The 17,621-nt window shown below is 34.4% G+C and overlaps 2 protein-coding genes across 2 annotated transcripts in view; one reads left to right on the top strand and one right to left on the bottom strand.

Annotated features, from left to right (window-relative positions):
- LOC106870287 (uncharacterized) overlaps positions 1 to 15,264 on the bottom strand; it is a 157,562-nt gene extending 142,298 nt beyond the window's left edge. Inside the window, exon 1 of the mRNA XM_014916308.3 lies at positions 15,066 to 15,264. Within this exon, the coding sequence (XP_014771794.1) occupies positions 15,066 to 15,157 (92 nt within the window). The 5' untranslated portion in view covers positions 15,158 to 15,264. The remainder of the gene's footprint in view (positions 1 to 15,065) is intronic.
- A 276-nt stretch (positions 15,265 to 15,540) lies between these two features.
- LOC106870288 (uncharacterized) overlaps positions 15,541 to 17,621 on the top strand; it is a 45,552-nt gene continuing 43,471 nt past the window's right edge. Inside the window, exon 1 of the mRNA XM_014916309.3 lies at positions 15,541 to 15,764. The gene's annotated coding sequence lies outside the window, so the exon portion shown is untranslated. The remainder of the gene's footprint in view (positions 15,765 to 17,621) is intronic.

Genomic DNA, 17,621 nt, shown 5'->3' on the forward strand with positions numbered 1-17,621 from the left:
TTAATGTTATATTCAGAATGAAGCATATCTATAGAAGCAAGACTGGAAAGAACTGTGAAAATGAAAAGAACATGATTATAGCTATAGTTAGTATACAAATATGTATAGAAAGCAACCATCTAGTAATTCAGTTTTGTGCAAGTAATGCAATTAGTAATATGAAATAAAACCTTAGCAGAAGGAAGATAATTTACACATGAAATAGATGTGCATCAGAAAAGAAGATTTCCAATTCTACAAACTACAAAAGATGTATTCATCTCTGTTGAGACTCCTGAAGTAGTGAGCATTATAAACAAATACAAAGGAATCAAAAGAAGAATTTTTAAGAATTCCTACTTCAGATGAACACAAAAGGGAATGATATAATGCTTGCATAGAGGATTTCTTATTCGTATTTTTTATATTTATTTATAAGATTGTATCACTGATAGAAGAAAAAAGACAAACAAAAATGTATGTAATGTCGAGAATATGGGTCTTTGATATAAAGATCTTTTTTTCTATTAGTCACATTTTGACATGTATATTTTCATGCTTTATAACTTGAGATTAGCCATATGAACTCACACAAGCTAAATTGACTATCATTGTTTCTTTTACTAGTTCAAGCTCTTATGATAGCTTGTACCATCTTAATTGTTTAACCAAACAACGAAAAGCTCTTCTGTATTTTACTGGACTAATCCACTGTCTTTTATTCTGCAACATTGTTCCAGATAGAAATGGTACTATGTTGACTATACTGACAATCATCTTGCTGCCAGAACTATTTTTCACATCTGAAGTTTCAACAGAATCAATACTACACTGTAAAACTTTTGAACTTGGTTTCATATTCCTTACACAGAATATGACATTTGGTACTCAGATAGCCTAGCATTATTTTGCAAGAGTCATTATTAAATTCATTAGACTATCAGAGCTTTAATTTTTCTTTCTTCAAACATTGCTGCAATTGAGTATTTGCTGAAAAAGCAGCCATTATTTAGAGTGAGAAATTTCAATATTGTATGAAAGTTAACTAGTTCAATTTCCTCTGAATCTTATAGCATATCAACTGTACTATATAATATTTCAGCTGTAATATCTAATGTTGAATTGGACACTCAAGTTACCAAATTGATAATTATCTCTTATGCCTATATGGAACTAATCTTTTCAATTGGTTATTCTCATAGGTTAATTTAGTTATGCTTAACTTATATTCAGTCACTGCCACATTAGCTATTTCCACAACATTGCAAATATAAGCCAGGTTCTATTTGAATAATCTTTGGTATTAATAAGGATTAGAATGCATACAAGCAGTATTCTTACCTCAGTTTCTTCTAAATTTACAAGAGCTAAATACATTCATATTATATATATATATGGTTTCAGATTCAGTCCTACTGCATTGCACTTTGGGCAAGTGTCTACAAGAGCTCCAGGGGAACTAAAGCCTTGTGAATGGATTTCGTAGGTTGGCATTAGGAAGGGCATCCAGCTGTAGAAATCTTACCAGATCAGATTGGAGCCTGGTGTAGCTTCCTGGCTTGCCAGTCCTCAGTTAAACTGTCCAACCCATGCCAGCATGGAAAGCGGAATTAAATGATGATGATGAGACTATAAGAAGCCCATTAAATGTGTGTGTTCATATCTTGCTACTACATGACAACCAGTGTTTGTTTACATCCCCATAACTTAACAGTTCGACAAAAGTGACCAACCAGACTTTATAAAAAAAAATTAGTACTTGGGGTATCCCAGCATGGCTGTACTGCTTAGCATTTGTGCCAGAAGCTCCAATACAAACAGATGGTGAACATACAGAATAACCAGGATTATGGCAACATTCAACAACTTAAACAAGGAGACCATCCAGAAGAGTTACAGAAGGTTCTGAAGTCATCTGGAGGCTGTGGTTGAAGCCAATGGCGATTTTATAGAATAAATTTACTCTTTAGTATTTCAAGATATTTTCATGTAATTTTGGTAAATATATCTGTTAAAATAAGATGTCAGTGTTATTTTCTTTTCTGCATAATTTAGACAACAATATATTCACCACATCCTGTATATACACACACACATGATGAATGAACAAAAACAAGAAAAAAGACACAAGGAATAGGTCAAGTTTTAACTAAAGGTATTGCTAGCATAATGCATGTAAAGTAAGAGAAAGCATCTTAATGTTTCAGATTCTATTCCTTCTTAAAAAAAAAAGTTTAGGAGCCAGGTGGGAATGTGGTTCTATGGGGAGAAGTTAGGAAGAAAGAAAGGTGGCAGGATGGTGTGTTCATGTGTAGGAGGGTGTCCATATAGGGAAATGGGAACATGGGGATGTGTGTAAGCAGTGTAGTGCACAGGTAGTTGCCTGAGATATGTGAAGGTGTGAAATTAGGTGATAGGGAGTAGAGGAAGGTGTATAAATGTGAATTTGATATAGGTGAGGGGGAAGGTAAGAGGAATAGAGGGTAGTTAGTGACTTCTCTTGAAAATGAACAAAATTCAGCATCATGGTGTGATCAAGTGCCTGCAGACATTCATGCTGACATGGTTGCTACATTAGGGGATGATGTTCCAGCTTCATCAACAATGCAAAAGTGGACAGCTGAATTTAGGAGGGGAAGGGAGAGTCTTGAAAATAACCCAAGGTCTGAGTGTCCTTCAACTGCCACCACACAGGCTGGTCACATCATGGGAAAATCTGACATTATTTCAGGCAGATCCAGTTAGTTTCTATGTAAGCTAGGATGAGTTTGGCTTCTTCATCTTGAGCCAGAGACAAAAAGACAATCCATGCAGTGGAAACACTCCTCTTCAACTGCTCAAAGAAGGATATGGTCATTTCAGCAGGGAAGGTGATGACCTCAGTTTTGTGGGATGCAAAAAGTATTGTGTTTATTGACTAACTTCAAAATGGCCACACTGTCAATGGAGAGTATTATGCCAACTTGCTGAGGCAATTACGAAAGGCTATCAAGACCAAACACCCAGGAAAACTGACAAAAGGAGTCTTATTTTATTAAAACAATACTCCAACATACAAATCTTTGCTTTCAATGGCTGCTGTGCGTGATTGTGGGAACCAATATTGCAGTAATGATGTCATATCTGCTGTTGATGACTTTTTGACCAACAGGAAGAAAGTTTCTTCAGCAATGGGGTCCAAGCACTGTATCACCAATGGTAGGAATAGGTGTACTGCAAGGGAAACTGTTGAAAAATAAACCTCATTTGGTCACATTGCATGAGAGTATCTTGGTCAGCCTAGTCCTTGTAGGTGACATCACTAGTGCTGGTAGCATGAAAAGGTACCCAGTACACACTGTAAAGTGGTTGATGTTAGGAAGAGCATTCATCCATAGAAAGCACACCAAAGCAGACAGTGGAGCCAAATGTAGTCCTACAGCTTGATGGGTCCTGTCAAACTATCCACCCATGCCAGCATGAAAAGCAGACATTTAATGATGATGTGAATGTGTTGTGTGTGTACACACACCTGTAGACATGATTATATATATGTACACATACATACATGCATATGTGAGCACATAGGTGCAAAACAAAATGGATAAAATAACACTCAAATACCAAAAGTAGAATAAAATATAGTGCTTTACTGAAAAAAAACCCAAAAAAACTCTTCCCAAATTGTTACTCAAGAGTTTCATCAGCCATGTTTTTTTTTTAAAGATATGACAGGTTATGTTTATAAATGCTGCAGTGATAAATATTTAGTAGCTCATCAGACAAACATTTAAAGCTGATTGGACAGTTGATCAATCATTTTCATCCAACAGATTCCTGTTGATTTGAAAAGTAATAACCTGTTGCTAACTTCTTTGGCCTTACCTTGGAATTTATCACTACTATATGCTATACCTCCATTAGTTTTCTCAATATCTCCATTACTATCAACAATGTCCACCTGTCCACTGATAACCTACTGAATCCATTCCAATATCCACTACTCTTCCTCGTATCCTGACCACACTAAATCTGCCATACCATTCTCTCAATTCCTTCAGTTTTGCCAATACTGCTATACTGACATTTTTTCCCTGGCTTGTAAGTAGCTGTGATTAGTTATGGGCCCTGCATGACACTGGGCCCAGCCCATCAACCACACCACTGCTCTACTTTCCCCACCCCCTTTATGCACACATACAGATAAGATTCCACACTTCTTTGACTTCTACTTTTCAATTCTTGCATTAAAAGACAAACTAAACTGTAACTTTCTGAATCCACAACCGCTCCAATCTTTCCTGAACCACCTCTCCTCGTCTTCCAAAAAAATAGAAACTTTTGCAATTTTCAAATAAGAAGTTCCATAGTATCCCACACAAGCAAACACATTTAAGCAGGTTTGCCAATGATCAACACCTGCTCCTACATTAATGTTACATCCAACACCAGGCCTTAATCACAGTGCCACATTAATCTGAACTTCTGTTGTATATCTTCCAACCTTATATACTGTGTCATCTGCAAATTTTACAGTACTGTTTATATAGGATAATCACTTGCCAATCACTTTCAGGAGTACATTCAAAATAATACTCATGTATTGCTTGGCCAACACATCGCCACCCATTTCAATGCAACAGGTCATTCCATTACTCACTTATCAGCATACAGCATCTCTGTACATGAGCCATCCACATACTCCATGAAACAAAGGGAACAATGTTTCATATTTGAACATGGTATAATGTCACTGATGGGTTTAAATGAGTGTTTTTCTTACACACACACACTCACATACACACAATGTTTGCAGCTAGATTTTGAGGAATGCCATCAGATACAATATTTTAGTTTTGCTAGGAGTCTACACCCTTTTGCACAAATATGGTAATGATGAACACCTCTTTCAGCAGGCGTTCAGAGAGCTAACTACCCATGTAGATACATGCCTTCTTTGCATCATGGACTTTTTTCACTGAGTTTTTTTGCCTTTTTTCACTATAGCCAGCCATAGCATCCAACACTTAGCAGAGATATTAAAAATCAAGTGGTGTCTAAGCCTGAAAATTTTTTATTTGAGAGAAAAGGTCATAAACAATGTATGCATTTGTCTGAAAAGAAGAACTAGTCTATATCCTTAGATGCAATCAAAGTTGCATGTATTATCAAAGAGCATTTCCTCTCCCAGAGAGATGTCTAAATGGAGACAAGAGGTCACTTTAGTGCTACTGGTAGTATGTAACCAAGTGTAACCTACTACAGTTTGGTACTTGGTGATTAAAAGAACCCTGCTTGGTAAAGAGTGTTGTTTGTGCTGGATACTCTGACAGATGAAAAAACAAAATCAGTAAAAGGGTGAATGAATTCAGAAGACAACAGTTATTCAAGAGCTGGTGTGAGAGAAACCTACTCTTTGTTTAGGCTTATGTACATGTATACACATACACCATCACTATCATTTTACCATCCACCTTTCTATGCTTGCATGCACTGGATGGAATTTGTTGACGTGCCATATGCTCTTCCCATCACAAACCCTCACCTCTTTTCAAGTATGGTAATTTTCTTCCATACGTGGCCTGATCAATAAGTATCTAGACTGTTGCCATAGCAACAAAGCTAAAGCACTCAGAGGGAAGCTTGGCACAGATTGATCTTGAACTCTGCTGTGCATGAGCACTAAGTTTTAACTTAGTTCTAGCTCACTTCTGCTGTTTACAGCAGAGCTTGGAAGGAAGGCGTGTAATGTGTGATTGTCACATTGATCATGACAGAGAAAGTTGAGCAGAGAATCCACATCAAATTTTACCAAAAGCTTGGCAATACCTGCTCAGAGGCCTACGCAAAGTTTTCATCATTCTTGACACAATCAAGGAGATCTTGTGCAACTCAAACCCAAGTGTCTTTTTGGCCAACTGAAAGCAGTTTGGCACAAACTTGGCAAACACGCGTCTCATACCCAAATCGGCACATCCTCTGATAACTCACGGATAGTGATTTGATAATTTCCCCTTGCACGCACATCTGCAATGATTTTCTCAGTTGTGCTGGTTGCAGATCTCCCAGAATGTTCATCAATATTGACATTTTTTTCGGCCATCTTGGAAACACCTGAACCACTTGTACACTTGTGTGTGGCTCATACACTTTCTGCAACTTTGCATAGTCCTCTGAGCAGGTATTGCCATAACAACTTTGTCATCAAAAATGTAACAATCACACATTACACACGCTGTAAACAGCAGAAGTCAGCTACAATGCATGCACATCAGAGGTTAAGGTTAATCTGTGCCAAGTGGTTTCACTCTGCATGCTTTAGCTTCATTACTATGGCAACAATCCCAATACTTATTGATCAGACTTCGTATATTATATATATATATATATATATATATATACATATGTTGCAGTTGAGCATTTGGAACATCTTTCTAGGGCTCCAAACAACCATAAAGGTGAGACATGCATGTCAAAGACTTCTTCCTAAGCATCACCTGTTTCTGTCTTTTGTATAATTTAGAACCATATACATAAATACACATTTATACATATGTATACATACACACACATTATATATATATATATATACACATACACGCACATATATCTATTTACATAGGGTGTTTGGGCTAAATTTGATGATTATTTTTATGTCCCCTTTTTTTGAAGAACAGCTTGATGTGTTGGTTAACAGTCAATAGCATAGGAGGGCATAAAGATTAAAGATGTAGTTGAGAAAAAGTTAGCTGACATGGAGGACTGGAAGCCATCTGAACAGTAGAAAAGAGTGACCTGTATCATGATTCATGCAGGGTATCAAAATGCCAACATCATGACTGTGGCTCAATGCTCTGAGAACACTGTAAAGGCTATAAGGCATGACAGACAACATGCCATACCTCGAGAAAGAGAAGTGACTGTCATAGAATTTCTACTACTTCACTAGCCACAATTTCTGGCTTCCTAATTCCTCTGATTGTAATCTCATGGAATATTATGTGTGGGGTATAGTTGAGAAAGCCACCAACATCTCTGCCTGCAACACAAAGGCCAAGCTGGTGGCCATGATCAAAGAGGTGTTAAAAAATCTTCCCAGGGACACTGGAGGAATGCTACACCAAGTTTTGGAACTAATCTGATGCTGTGGTGGAAGGTGAGGATGAAATATGGATGAGGTCGTGCAGGCTGGCCTCAAGACCCCAGAGCCTCACAAAAGACTGGAACATCTGGTCATGTGAAGTCTTTGAGACAACCTGCTCATCACAGTAAAACTGACTTCTTGAAGGACTATACATGCATTATATATATATACAAATAGGTTCCTCATATTACCCTACCTCCTACCCCTCCTGATTCCACTTTTCTAACTTGTTATCCAGGATCATTTCACTTGATAGCCACTCTTCATTAATATTATTCTCTACACCTACAGGTTAACATTTGTCATCCTATCCCCTCTCCTCACTGGACCAACAAATTATCTTCCTCAGGCATTATGCCTGTTCTCCCTCCCCCCTTTCCTGCACTCAATCCAAACATGTCATCCCTCTCTTGTCCAACACCCGTTACATAATACTGTTGCTAGCAAGAATTCCTCTACCTTCCCAAACTCAAGCCATCTCCCACACCTAAATATTACAGATGTTGCCTACCTCCCCACTTTTCCTTATCTTTTGGCACTCCTTAACACTCTTTCAAACTCCTAACATCTCTGTTCCCCCTTACTACGACTCACCTCATATCTTGAGGTGGCACTTGGACACCACATCATCACTATTATCTCTTTAAAGGTATTACTTCGCACTATTCCCTAAATATGACAAGCTATGTCATTTGTTTATAACAAGAATGTACTTGACCCAAACTCCTTTTCCCATACTTTATCCCTATTATTAGTGTTGCTTAATACGTTTTGCTAAAATTGCTGTTTCTTTTCAGATATCATCAGAAAAAGGTAATTAAAATGACAGATCTATCAGACTTTCAAAGTGGTCAAATTGTTGGTGCTCGTATTGCAGGCGGTAGCGTAATGTAAACAACTGAAATGTTTGAAGTACTGTCTCAAAAGTAATGACAGCCTTTGAGAAAGAGGGAAAAACCTCCTTGTTAAAACAAAACTCCGGAAGAAAATCAAACTTTCAGATAAGAACCATCAGACACTTATGCAAATTGTTAGAAAGTATCACAAAAGTACAGCTCCCAAAATTACTGCAGAGTTTAATGACCAACTCAAGAACCCAGTTTCCACAAAAACTGCTTGCCGGGAGCTGTACAAAGCCGGATTTCAAGGGAGGGCTGCAATCAGAAAACCACTACTTTCAAAAACAAACATTGCAAAGCATTTAAAGTGGAGTAAAAACCTACAGAATTGGTCCCTAGAGCAGTCAAAGAATGTTATTTTCTGGGACGAGTCATCCTTTACCCTATTTCTGACCACCGGCCGAGTATACGTGTGGAGACAGCCAAAAGAAGCATTTGACCCAGACTGCTTTCTTCCAACTGTTAAACATGGAGAAGGATCTGTAATGATCTGGTGGGATACATCTTGGAAATCTGCCAGACCAATGGTTTCCCTTCACAGCAGAATTAATAGTCAAGACTATTTAAGCATTTTATCTGATCAAATTCATCCTATGGTTGCGAAACTGTTTCCGGAGGGAAACGCAATCTTTCAGGATGATAATGCACCAATTCACACAGTTAAAGTTGTTACTGAATGGCATGAGGAACATTCTAGTTGAATCTGGCCACCACAGTCCCCAGATCTCAATATTCTTGAACATTTATGCTGCATTTTAGAAAAACAAGTAAGAAATTGATATCCTCCATCATCACTACAAGAACTGGAAACTTAGCTGAAGAACGGACGAAAATTCCTTTGGAAGCAATTCAAACTTTGTATGAGTCCATACCTCGTAGAATTCAAGCTGTAATTATTGCCAAAGGCAAAGGTTTGAAATTTTAAGGAGTTTCCATTATTTTGTCCAACCCCTATATATATATATATATAAGTGAATAAGTTGGAGTCAACAAGGAGTGCAGAGGAACATTTATTTGTAATCACTGCAATTGTTTCCATACAACGTAGTTCTCCAGCTTCTCAGGTGTTTAGTTATGTGACTATTTCCTTGTTATTATGAGATCTTGTGTTTCATCAGGTGATGTATAAATATTAATGTATCACCTGATGAAGCATAAGATCTCATAATGCAAGGAAACGGTTACATAACTAAATACCTGTGAACATAGAGAACTATGATGTGTGGAAACAATTGTAGTGATTACAAATAAATGTTCCTCTCTTCTCCTTTTTGACTCCAATTTATTTAATTATCCATTTACAAAGTAGAGAAGTCCCAACGCAAATCTGGCAGTAGGTATAACATTACTGTTGGACAGCACTGGCTTAAATCTGAAGGCGGATGAGCTTTATGTTAACAGAATATAACCTAACTATACATATAAGTGTATATGATATATATATATATAAAATCACCATCATCTTTTAATGTCCGTTTTCCATGCTGGCATAGGTTGCACAGTCTGACAAGCACTAGCAAGCCAGAAGACTATTCTAAGCCATATTGTCTGTTTTGGCATGATATCTACAGCTAGATAACCGTCCCAATTTGAAACACTTTACAGACTGTACTGGGTACTTTTTTTATGGCACTAGTACCAGCCAGGTCACTGTAAGGCAAAGTCCTCTTGACTGAGGGGGTATGATTAAGGTAGATAGCTTTGTGCCAGTTGATGAGGTTAAAAGATTAATAGAGGGATCAAAATATGTGTCTTACTGTAAAAGAGATACAAGGATACCCCGGTATACACCAAAAATATATATATATATACACATGTACATGCATTACGCACACAGACATGTGTATACATATACATATGTATGTATACATACACATATCTTTGTATAAATATATATATTCCTACATGATCTGTTTACTTCATTCGTTGTTCCGACTTTCTGTCTCTTTCTCATTTCCAGTCCAACAGGACATTTTCATTTACTTTTGCACCCCGTAATTGACTGCCTCGCAGCTACACGATATTTTTTCTTTGTATATGTATAATTTTATCTTGTCGTGTTTGTGTCCATCCTTGTCCTGTATGTTCGTTAGCTATTCCCAGTAGCTCATCACTGCTAGCACCACCAAAATTGAGCAATATCAACGTTAAAGTAGAAAAATCGTAAGGATTTTTTTAATGTTGACTGATGAGGAATTAGCTACGAATTTTCCGTTTGTGTTAAGTTTTTAAAATATATATAACAATCAAAAACTAGTTCTAAAATCTCTATTCACGCACACATATATACATACTCATACATCCACACACATTTTATATATATATATATATATATATATATATGTATATATATATATATATATATATATATATATATATATATATATATATATATATATATATACATCCACACACACAACACTCCAAATGTCAGGTTTCTCAAATACAAAGGATCTGAACTTGTGAAAAATAACTGGGACCACATTACAGATGAGAAGTCCTCATCATGGGCGAAAGATACTTCAGCTCCAGTAATTTTTCATCAACTTATGTATAAGAGGGGTCCATAATAGAGCATTATCCCTAAACCAGGAACAGTGCCATTTCTGCATACAACCATAGTGGTTTCTAAACCTTGGAGCTGGCTGGACTAATACTTTCTCCAATGCTCCCCACCAGATCGTGGACAAAGCATTTCCTACAAAAATTGGCTCTATCAAATTGCCCTCCTACTCATGTCTCCCCCACAGGTGTTGACTTGTAAAGATTCAAGAGGAATGTCAATGTTAATGGTGTATGAAGACTTCTAAAGGATACATAGATATACAAGCACACATAAAAAATTAAATTAAAACAAAACGAAAAATGTTATTAATGTCTGTTAATCATTATTAACATTTCATTTATAAAACAAATTTTAAATTCCGCTGTCCCTCCTCCCATTTTTATCCTTTTAGCTGTCCGAATTGATATATATATATATATATATATATATATATATATATATATATATATATATATATATATATATATATATACACACACACACACACATACATACACCATCGAAATACACGTACTTACACATATGATTACACAGAATTCAAATTCCGAATAATTTCTGATATGGTTTTAAGCGTTTACTAATTATTTATTCTTCGCTCTTTTTAAGAAAAAAAAAACCAACTATTTAAATTTTAACTATGGCGTTCATTTCAAATTATATATATATATATATATATATCGTTTGTAGAAATACATAAATCCGGAGAAGCATACTCTAAGATGTAGAGCAGTTATTATAGTGGGTAGGCCAGCAGTGTTTGGGGTCTAAAGATACGTTGTAAAGCTAAATTCCATATGAGCGAGAAACCCACGGTAACCCCATAAACCGGCCTACCCCACTATGATATATATATATATATATATAATATACACTTACACACATACGATAAATAATATAGGCACAAGGTCTCACATCTGCTAGTTGCGGTTAGTCGATTAAATGAAGATCTTGACTGTTTTTGTTTTTGTTTTATTTTATTTTATTGACTCTGGAAAGATGAAAAGCAAAATTAATTTCAGCAGGATTTGAAATTAGATCATAACAATAGCTGTCTCTAATGCAGGCACAATTTTGATTGGGGCGGCGGGCAGTTAATACGATCGACCTCAATACTTGACGGGTACTTAATATATTATTAGTCCTGAATAACAGCGATTTCTTTGATATAATAATAATAATATCATGACTTATACAGGCACAAGATCCCCCTCTCTCCCACCCCAAAAAGAAAGGGGTAGTCGATTATATCGAACCCCTCAGTATTTGGATTAAAATCGAAGTCGAACTCGGTGGGGTTCTTTGCCGTTAAGAAAAAAGTTATAAAATTGCACCATTTTCGCCAATTATTCACAAAGCTTTTAAGCGTGTACGAATAAATCATGTATTTTATTAGTAGCAGTAGCTTTTCCGAAACACACACACGCGCAAAAGCTTTCTAAGAAAAATAACAACCATTACAGCTTTTAAAGAAATAATTCAGATTTTTTTCTCAACATGATTCCCGTGTGAAAACCTTGATTTGGAAAGAATCGAAATAAATTTTTTTTTTTTTTTTAATCACTCACAAATTCCAACACATTTACTTAAGAAAAATAACAATAAAATACGGATAGGCTTCTGAAATTTTTCAAAAACCACACCTTGAAATTTTACAATCAAAATGTCCCCCGTACGATTTCATGATAGTTTACATTAGTAATGCAACACAAACCGTGCATCTATTCCTCTCCCTTACTCCATGAAAAATACACAGTATAACAAAACATAATTCGCCGATAGATAAAAGGTTAGTCATGAAATATGGAAAACATTAAAAATAGCGATACTGCACTAGTAGAACGATTGGTTGTTTTACAAGGAAAATATAGATAATATGTGGGGTGATGAAATTCAACAAAGTTATATATTAAAAAAAACCCAGAGGAGGGTACGAATGATGATAATTGTTTTAAATTTTGGCACAAGGCCAGGAATGAGGTGGGAGGAAATCGATTACATCTACCTCAGTACTTGATCGGTACTTTATTTTATCGACCCTGAAAGGATAAAAGGCAAAGTCGATCTCGACAGGATTTTGAACTTAGAACACATAATGAATCTGGGAAAATGCCACTAAGCATTCTATCCGGCGATCTAACGATTCTGCCAATAATAATGATAATAATTTCTTGGACAGCACAAGGTTACAAATCTTGCTACTTCTATAAGTAGCAAAATTTGTAACCTCGCTGTTTTCATTGCAATGAGCTTGGTAAGTGCCTTGACACGAAAATCTAGGCCGTGAATCACTGTATTTGCTCATCGGCAAATAAAATATAAATACTCTGAATAATATATTCTACATTTAAGTGATTTCACTACATACATGAAGAAAGCCCACACAATTTCCGCCCAACAGCTTTGTGCAATATGACATTATTAATTATAACTAAATAAATAAATAAGCAAAGACGATTATCTAAATACTGCTAAGAGCCTATATTTCTGATTACATACCTTAACAAATAGATTTATATATACATGTAAACATAGAAACATGCATAGCTAAATTGATTATCAATTAAGATACAAACATATGCCCACAAGTAACCAATGCTACATATTCTGTAATTCTTCTGACTGATGCATCATTATTGTTGATTACATCTAATTATTAATAACAGGATGTTCCGTTTGTACATAACTATTAGTTTCACTCAAACATGGCTCTTCAGGTAAAAATAAACAGGTAATGTTTATATATATATATGCTAGTCATATTATATATTGATATACGTCTGGAAGTAGATTATATATGTGTGTATCAGATTATACAATACATAAACGAACATAGATAACCCAGCTTTACAATTGTGAATTATATATGTTTATTTCTCAATCTATCATTACCCCTTACAATGCACATCTATCCAAATATGCAAACTGCAATATTGTTCGATATCTGTTTACTTCGGTGACACATGAAATAAAAATAAACCCATTCGATTACAATTTGTATTTGTTTTTCATTGTTTTGAGTAAATCCCTTGAATTTTGAAAAAAAAAATTACAGAAATACAAATTTTGTATATATTTTGAAGTATTATCAAAGCCAGTGTTCTCTGATAATGGCAAGCCATCGTTTATGTAGATAGATGAGTAGAATACTTAAAATATGAACTAGAAATAAATAACCAGGCAAATCTTTTTTCTTTTCGTAGTATCTTCAACACAGACATAGAAAGAATAGACGAGAGAGAAAAATAAAGAGGCAAACTGAAATGCGCTTCTCTCTGCAAAAGTAAAAATGGAAGACCCCAAAGACCAACACTTATAAATGCAACTGATAAATTTTTACACGTGAAACATTTGCGATCAAGAATGGCAGGCGCATCTAAAGGGTTATCACAGCAAAAATATCAGAGATTATCAGGAAACAGGCAATGAGAGGAGGGAGGAGAGGCAATTGTTTCAACAGGTCTAGTGTCATTCTGAAGGAATTCTAATCAGTGGTTTCACTTATATATATAATTAGATCAGAACATACTAAAAATGATGTAATTACTATCATTTAAGATTCAAAAATCTTCTGTCTATCTCTACCTCTTTCTTGGCGTCTATTTATCTCGTCCTCTTCTATTTTCATTATCATTATTATTTTAGACAATTATAGAAATTCCAAAGCAACAACCACAAGTTATACATATATACACATTACACACACATTATACACACACACACATATATATATATATATGGATTTGGATATATATTTCCAAGCAACTAACATTAAAATGGGTAAGTAATAAACTGACATTTGGGTTTAGATCGATTTCTCTCATTGACTAAGAACAACTGAAATTGTTAGATATGTGTGTGTTTAATAAGATTGAAATGATGAGCATAAATTTTTTTAAAGCATATACAAATATAAGCGGGGTGTAGATATTTTAATGATCGTCCCGAAATAGAAAATAAAATGTTGCAGACGACATCCGATTGACTGCTCTAACACTGAGTGGACACAATTATATTGAAGGATCGCTAAATGTGTAGTGAATAGAATGTTAATACTCATTATATTTTAATAATAATAATAAACCAAATGACAAGTACAACTACTACGGGTAGTGTGTAGTAATAATAATAATAATAATAATGATCTGAAATATTAAAAGTCATGAAAGAGAACGGCGTGAAGAAAACGAAAGGAAAACTTCGTTTATATAAGTAAGAGTGGTGTGTGTACATATATATATATATATATATATATATATATATATATATATATATATATATATATATATGTATATATATATATATATATATATATATATATATATGTATATATATATATATATATATATATGTATATATATATATATATATATATATATATACACACACACACACACACACAGACAAATACACATACATACATGAACCAAGTAATGAAATGTGTCAAAATGGGCGGTTAGCATTTTACTGCATGCTGTACATAAGGAGATCCAATACTTACATGAATATAAAAAACAGTCCTGTAGCTACGAGGAGCAAGGACCAGGCGCATGTTGCTGGTAATATACGAGTCGAAAACTCACAACGTCCCATCTAGGTGCATTTCAAATAAAACCAATGGGTGTTTTCGAGCAAGAGTCAACATTAAGAGCGAAACAAAGATGGCATTCTAATCATTTTCATTAAGACTAACTACAACTGTAGGAAATACTTTATCATTGAGCTGCAAGTAAATCTCACGTATTTACTTCTCGGGAAGCAACCGAACGAAACGAACAGCACTACAATTGAATGGAGATTCCGAAATTTCGGACAGTCTATTAATTGAGCGATAAATAATTCGTATTTTTCTTTCTTTTTAAATGAAAAATTAAAAATCAAAAGATTGTCGTTGTTGGGTATTTTGAATTGTGCACTTTTTCTAAAGAATTACTACGCAATGAAATTTGTTCCGGAAGTTGAATTGTGGGAATAGCGCGTGAAGTGGGGAGTGTATTTGAAAGAAGAAAAAAAAGAAGCAAAGAGAAAAAAATATAGAAAGAAAGAAAGATTGAAAGCTGTGAAAGAAACCACCTGACCGGAACAACAACAACAGTAGCAGAAGCATTGAGAGGTCAGGTAGATAAGGTTCCTCTTTCTGTTTACTAACCGTTCTCTTAACTTTGGAATCCGGTAAACCTCAAAACAGGTCTTCGAACAAGTATGTATATACTTATAAATAATTTATGTTATATATACACAATCATATATCGTGATGTGATTTCTTATAATGTCTAAAATATTAAACTTTTTTTTAAAGTCTCTCAATGTTTTATATGTATGTGTCTTTTTCGTTAATTACACATCAGTTCTCTAAAGATCACTGTTAAATTTATTACACGCGCATCTTCAGCATCTTATTTTTGTAGATACTAATGATAAATATATGTAATTTTTATATGTAATGTGTTTTGATATGTAATGTATTGTGTGTGTTTCTCGTTACGTATGAATTCTTAAAAATAATAAGAATTTCCACTCTGCATTTAGTTATAGTACCGAAACTGAATAACAGTAATCACGAAACTAAGATTTGGGGCTAATGCAGTTTCGCACCTGTCCTTGAAAAATGCATTTTTTTTTTTTTTAACTTTTTTTGTATTCCTATGTTTTAGATGTTGGAGATTACGAATATGCCAAAAAAAAAAATTTTTTAACTCCCCCCCCCCCTAATTTTGTTTACTTTAAAGAGAAAGCGAATTGATGAACATATGCAAATCGAAATTAAATACAGACGAAAACATTAAAGTGGAAAGAATTTGCGTTTTACTTGTGTTTTCCTTAAATAATCGTAAATAATATAATGTAAATTAAATATACACCGCTTTGAGACCGCGACCTGTTCACTGACAAATATTTTGACAAATTAAATTTAAATATACACCATTTTATGAGAAAGAAACATTAATATTTAATAATTAATGTTATAAAGTTTAAGGGGCTCAAATTTCACTCCTCCCCCAATTTTAAATTTTGAACTTTTTCATCCATTTATTTATTTGTCTGTCTATTTATTCCTATCCATTTATTCATAGAATATATTTGTCAACTAAATGTGGCGGTGTTACTGTTGTTTTTAGCCCCAGGAAGACTTTCATATCTATCTATCTATCTACCTATATATATATATATATATATATATATATATATCTACCTATCTATCGATCTATCTATATCTATCTACCTATCGATCTATCTATATCTATCTACCTATCGATCTATCTATATCTATCTACCTATCGATCTATCTATATCTATCTACCTATCGATCTATCTATATCTATCTACCTATCGATCTATCTATATCTCGATCTATCTATATCTATCTACCTATCGATCTATCTATATCTATCTACCTATCGATCTATCTATATCTATCTACCTATCGATCTATCTATATCTATCTACCTATCGATCTATCTACCTATCGATCTATCTACCTATCGATCTATCTATATCTATCTACCTATCGATCTATCTATATCTATCTACCTATCGATCTATCTATATCTATCTACCTATCTATCTATATCTATCTACCTATCTATCTATATCTATCTACCTATCGATCTATCTATATCTATCTACCTATCGATCTATCTATATCTATCTACCTATCGATCTATCTATATCTATCTACCTATCGATCTATCTATATCTATCTACCTATCGATCTATCTACCTATCGATCTATCTACCTATCGATCTATCTATATCTATCTACCTATCGATCTATCTATATCTATCTACCTATCGATCTATCTATATCTATCTACCTATCTATCTATATCTATCTACCTATCTATCTATATCTATCTACCTATCGATCTATCTATATCTATCTACCTATCGATCTATCTATATCTATCTACCTATCGATCTATCTATATCTATCTACCTATCGATCTATCTATATCTATCTACCTATCGATCTATCTACCTATCGATCTATCTACCTATCGATCTATCTATATCTATCTACCTATCGATCTATCTACCTATCGATCTATCTACCTAT

Source organism: Octopus bimaculoides, chromosome Z, assembly GCF_046866305.1.
Source record: "Octopus bimaculoides isolate indiv1 chromosome Z, ASM4686630v1, whole genome shotgun sequence".
NCBI lineage: Eukaryota > Metazoa > Mollusca > Cephalopoda > Octopoda > Octopodidae > Octopus > Octopus bimaculoides.